General features: G+C 43.7%; 1 protein-coding gene across 1 annotated transcript; it reads right to left on the bottom strand.

The window, feature by feature from the left end:
* Nucleotides 1-643: 643 nt before the first annotated feature.
* Nucleotides 644-4,785, bottom strand: six1 (SIX homeobox 1). The gene is given in 2 exon segments (NM_001100223.1): nucleotides 644-1,396; nucleotides 4,125-4,785. Coding segments are annotated over 2 exon segments (855 nt in total). The 5' UTR covers nucleotides 4,685-4,785; the 3' UTR covers nucleotides 644-1,101.
* Nucleotides 4,786-5,099: the final 314 nt, after the last annotated feature.

The raw sequence follows: 5,099 nt of genomic DNA, 5'->3' as shown, positions 1-5,099 counted from the left end.
CAATTATAAGCTTCGAAATAAACTAAAAGTTTGAGAATGACATACAAAGTACAAAGCATAATTCGCTTTGAGTTCATAATTCTAATAACGATAGCTATAAATAGACGACGAGCGGTGCAGAATAGCAGCAATTTTCATATATTGTTGAGGAGCAGATAGACTGCGCCAGGGCGCAAATTGGTATGCAGGGCTGATGGTCTCTGCGCACAAACTTGACTGCACATTCTATTTTATTAAATAAGGAGAAATGTGCCACATTTATCGCTAGTTACAGGACTGCATGCCCAGCTAATCCCTACTATGACTCGGATTTGTGTATATTCCATGTGCAGACTTCCAGCTCTGCGTTATCTTAACCCATCTCTTTGCGCTTAGCGCTATCCCAGATGGTTGGGGCTCACAGAGAAGGCTCTGCTTACTAATGAATATCGCTTCATTTCCAATTATTTTCTAGTGCATGAATGTAACAAACAACATCGGATCTAATATTCTTTGCTGCAGAGCTAATTCTCATCTTTCGCCGAGATCTCAGGGGAAGTTTTAATGATTTGCGTTAGAAAGTAGATCCCTGAATTTCCACTAGATGTGGTCGTCTTATTTATAATTTCTCCCTCATGGAGGCAAGAAAAGACAACAGGCTTAGTTGGTTTGTACTTTCTAATACTGTATTTTATTATAAACTACTTTGCAATCTTCTTTCAACACTAAATGTGGGGGGAAATGTAAACTTAGCGCCTCCAAATAGCTGGGCAATTATTCTAGGTGTCACAGTGGGAGCAAACAGCAATTCTCTCCAGATTTCCCATGTTTAACCACATTGTTTTTGGGGGGGGAGGGGTGTTCATAAATAAGACACAGTTATATCCTTGTGGTATCTCCTATACAGTATTTTGTTACAGCAATTTGGGGGAAGAGGGTATATGAGTGCCACAGGAGGCCGTAACGTAAGAGCATTCAGCGGTGCGGGGTGCTGTGTGGGATTGATTGTACCGAAGAAAAGTATAAAAAGTCCCAGTTTCCTTTCCACATTAAGTACCATGAGATGAGTGCCTTGCTATGTACAATAAGAGTGCAGTCCATGGCTGAGTCCGGCGGTCGCTCTTACGATCCCAGATCCACCAGGCTGGAGGTGAGGGGCCCAAGCAGAGAGTCCTGCAGCTGGTGCTGGTGCCCCTGTAGGCCATGGCCGCCCTGGGAGGCGCTGAGAGCGCTCAGGGAATAAGAGGAGCCGCCGGGGTGGGTGAGGCTGCCCTGCAACAGGAGCACAGAGTTCTGATCCGGGCTCTGTGGGGGGGAGAATTCCTCTTCTGAACTGGACATTAGCGACTTTCCTCCATCTAGGGGTGACAGCTGATTCTGTTTGTTGCTAGATGTGTTATTGTTTTCTGTATTTTCCCTAAAAGGAACAAGAAATAACTTAATAACAGGCAGCACGTCTTAATTGCATCCAGTTAACAAAACTAATCGTCAGATTATTGACATGGAAATAAGATGTTATATTCACTGTATATAATCTATCAGGAGCTAGAGAAGCAGCGTCTGACACACATATTCTTTTGCGCATGTTATATACACACACATAACGCAAGCATATACACAGACACACAGTTATAGAACATTAGAAGCATTATGCACGAATGCGGGTCTGTCTATATCTAACCATCATCAATCAATCCGTAGCCATAGTCTATAGTACGCAATACAGCACGAATAAACATTCCCAGCGCTGTGCTATTACCCAGTCCTATCACTCAATGGAATCAGTTCAAATATACCCCACTTTATCTAGATATTTAAGATTTTAGTCTTTTAATTACTTGTCTAAATCTTTCAGGTATGTATGGTGACTTCTATCTGTCCAACAGTAAACTATTTATTTAAGGTGTATAACCAATTATCTAAATATTCTATGATATATATGATTAGATATAAACGGATATGAGTAAAAACAGATTTAAAACTTCCTCGTCCGAATTTAAATAGATAAACTACCTAGTCGATTGTCTATTTATCTAATTATTTACCTGTCTATCAGTATTTAATATGTCTTACTGTGCATTGACCCAATTATCAAAATACTGTAGAATAGATTATTAGATATAAACAGAAATAAAACTACATGGTCGAATTGTCTATTAATCTATGTATTCTTATCTAGTCGAATTAACTATCTAAATGTAATAATTAAAATATATGTATCTATATCTTTGTAAAGCATTCTGTTACCTGTCTACATATCAATTTATCTATATTTGTGTAAAGTTTACAGTCATCTATATATCGATATAATGATTCTATCTATCTATCATCTATCTATCTATCTATCTATCTATCTATCTATCTATCTATCATCTATCTATCTATCTATCTATCTATCTATCTATCTATCTATCTATCTATCTATCATCTATCATCAATCATCTGTCTGTCCATCCATCCATCCATCGACAGTGTATCTGTTATTTACCTGTATTAATGTAATGTTTCTATCTATCGATCTATCTTTCTGTCTAACATCTACTTTTGTCATTTTTCGGACTCAGAGAATGTGCAGAGCTTTTGCCTGCAGAAAAAATACCCTTCTTTTTAAGAAATTTTCTGACAGGCCAAATGGAGGCACTCGTATGCTTTTTTAAATAGTTTTGTTCGTGTATAAACTCCTATAACTGTATGTGGTTAGTGTGAAGGGCTTGGGTCCCCTAATTAAAGCGAACTAAAGAGTCCTGTCTATTCAGGGGCATATGAAGGGACAGTCCTTTGCTGAGGAATAGGTCACACTCCTGGCCTGCGGGACTTCAGGGTTCTCAGCCTAATGTGGATTCTAAAATAAAGTAACAATGCCATATATGTACCATGTGTATTCACTGTAGCCCCCCTTTCTTTTGCTTTCCCTACCAAACTACACGTAACAAATAGACTAGCACAAGGATACAGAACATATACTAGCTACATGGGTGGATACATAGACTGATATATGTCAGACGGATAGACAGACTAATAGATGATTGGTAGATGGAGAGATAAACTGATAAAGACAGATGGACTGACTCATAACAAAAGATAGGGCGATAGGTGGATAGATATCTAGATTTATTTTTATATTTTTAGACAAACTTGACACAACTACAGATCATTTTAGGTTTCCTTCTGAGTGTACTACAAATTAGGATTTATTTAGGCAAGTTGGAACTAAGCAGACGGGTGTATTATTTCATGCTTAACTGCTATGTAACTATATGTAAGACAGTTTTACAAATAATGGTAAAACAGACACTCAGATGGGCGGTTTGATTAGACAGCGACATAATGGAACACGAAAGACCTTAGATTTATATTGACAGCTTCATGAAGTTCTGGGTTTTAAATGATAGAATCGCAGGCAACAAATACATTTGTTAAAAGAAGAATCTAAATCCAAGGGAGCCCCATGAAGGGGGGGATTTCTAAACAAGGGACAAAAATACATTCCGGGGGAGGGGGAAATATGTAAGTGTGACATTTGCTGCTGATATATTTGCAGGCCCAAATCAAATCACATGCTGTGAGAAAGTCCCCTATAGCGCCAGTCAGTGGGAAAGGGATGGTACACCCTGTGCTGAAGTAGAGCATGTGCTGAACTAAAAAAATTGTTGTTCCCCTGCTGCCCTGGGTTTGTTTATTCTGGTGTCACAGGGAACGTGTACTCAGAGCTTCTACCTAATTTGGCGGTGTATCCATTAGGGGGAGAGGGTCACCATCTCACCAAGTATGAACCACAGTTTGTCTCTTAGCTCAGCTTTCCTAATACTGGCATGGGGGGGGGGGGGGGTTGTAACCCTATCGCTGCCAGGCTGACTGGCAATGTGTTTCATGCAAACCCACGTGGGATTCCCAAACAGGGCACACACCAGGAGTAGGAATGGAGCCAGGGGTAGGTGGTCTTTTTCTCCCACAAATGTGTGTGTGTGTGGCGGTGGTGGAGGGGGGTTAGTACTGGGATCAGAAGTCCAGAAAAGCTTTAGCTGCCCAGGGATCATGGGCTACACGGCTGAGGGCTTGGGCCTGGGGGCTTCCTTTCTGAGTGCTAACGTTTCGGCTCCAGGCTGCTGTCTCCTGCTAGAGTGCCATCTCCCTGTGCCCCTTACCTCTCTTTTGCTTCCGCCGCTCTGTCCCTTTGCCTCCTGTTCTTGAACCAATTGCTGACCTGGGTGGTGGTTAGTCCAGTGGCCTCAGCCAGCTCCCGCTTCTCCCTGGGAGACGGGTAAGGGTTATGGGCATACCATTCTCTCAGCACCCCTCGGGACTTCTCCTTAAAGCAGTAACTGGTCTCTTCTCCATCCCAGATTGTCCTGGGCAGGGGGAATTTCCTTCTGACCCTGTACTTGCCCACTGCCCCCAGCGGTCTCCCCCTCAGTTTCTCTGCTTCCACATAGTGAGCCTTGAGCCAGAGTTGCTGCAGTTTGGGGTGGTTGTGCGGGGAGAACTGATGGCTCTCCAGTATCTTATACAGTTCTCTGAAGTTGCCCCTGTGAAATGCCACCACGGCCTTTGCCTTCAGCACACTCTCATTCTTGTGGAGGTGATCACAGGCTGGCAAGGACCATAGGAACCTGCCCAGTCTCTCCAGGTTGCCTCCCTGCTGCAGCACCTCGCACACACAGGCCACTTGCTCCTGAGTGAAGCCAAAGGAAGGCAGCATAGACATGGCTCAGTGTGGCACAGCCAGGGGCCCACAGCGCACACGTAAAGGCATACACGGGGAGCACACGCTATATCCACGGCTCTGAGCGCAGGGAAAGTACTGGCTTGTCTGGGGGATGCTGCAGCCCGGAGCTGGAACAACTTTGTTTCTCTCCAGTTAGCTGCCTCCTTAAAGCTCCCATTGGCTGCGCGCACTGATTGGCTGCGCCTGCGGGGGCTGGATATGCACAGAGAGCTGCACAGGCTGGAGGGTGGGGAGGGCACAGGGGTGATGCTGCTGCCCTCAGGGGGGAGACACGTCAGGGCCCTGCAACATGAGCCCCGTCTCAAGTATCACCTAAGGGGAGCAGGGCTCATCTCTGCACAAATCAATTATTCCAGCAGGGCCTTTGTGTGTGTGTGAGAGAGAGAAAAATCAA

This window comes from Xenopus tropicalis, chromosome 8 (genome assembly GCF_000004195.4).
Source record: "Xenopus tropicalis strain Nigerian chromosome 8, UCB_Xtro_10.0, whole genome shotgun sequence".
In the NCBI taxonomy this organism is placed as follows: Eukaryota; Metazoa; Chordata; class Amphibia; order Anura; family Pipidae; genus Xenopus; species Xenopus tropicalis.
This window is presented reverse-complemented; position numbering and strand designations above follow the sequence as displayed.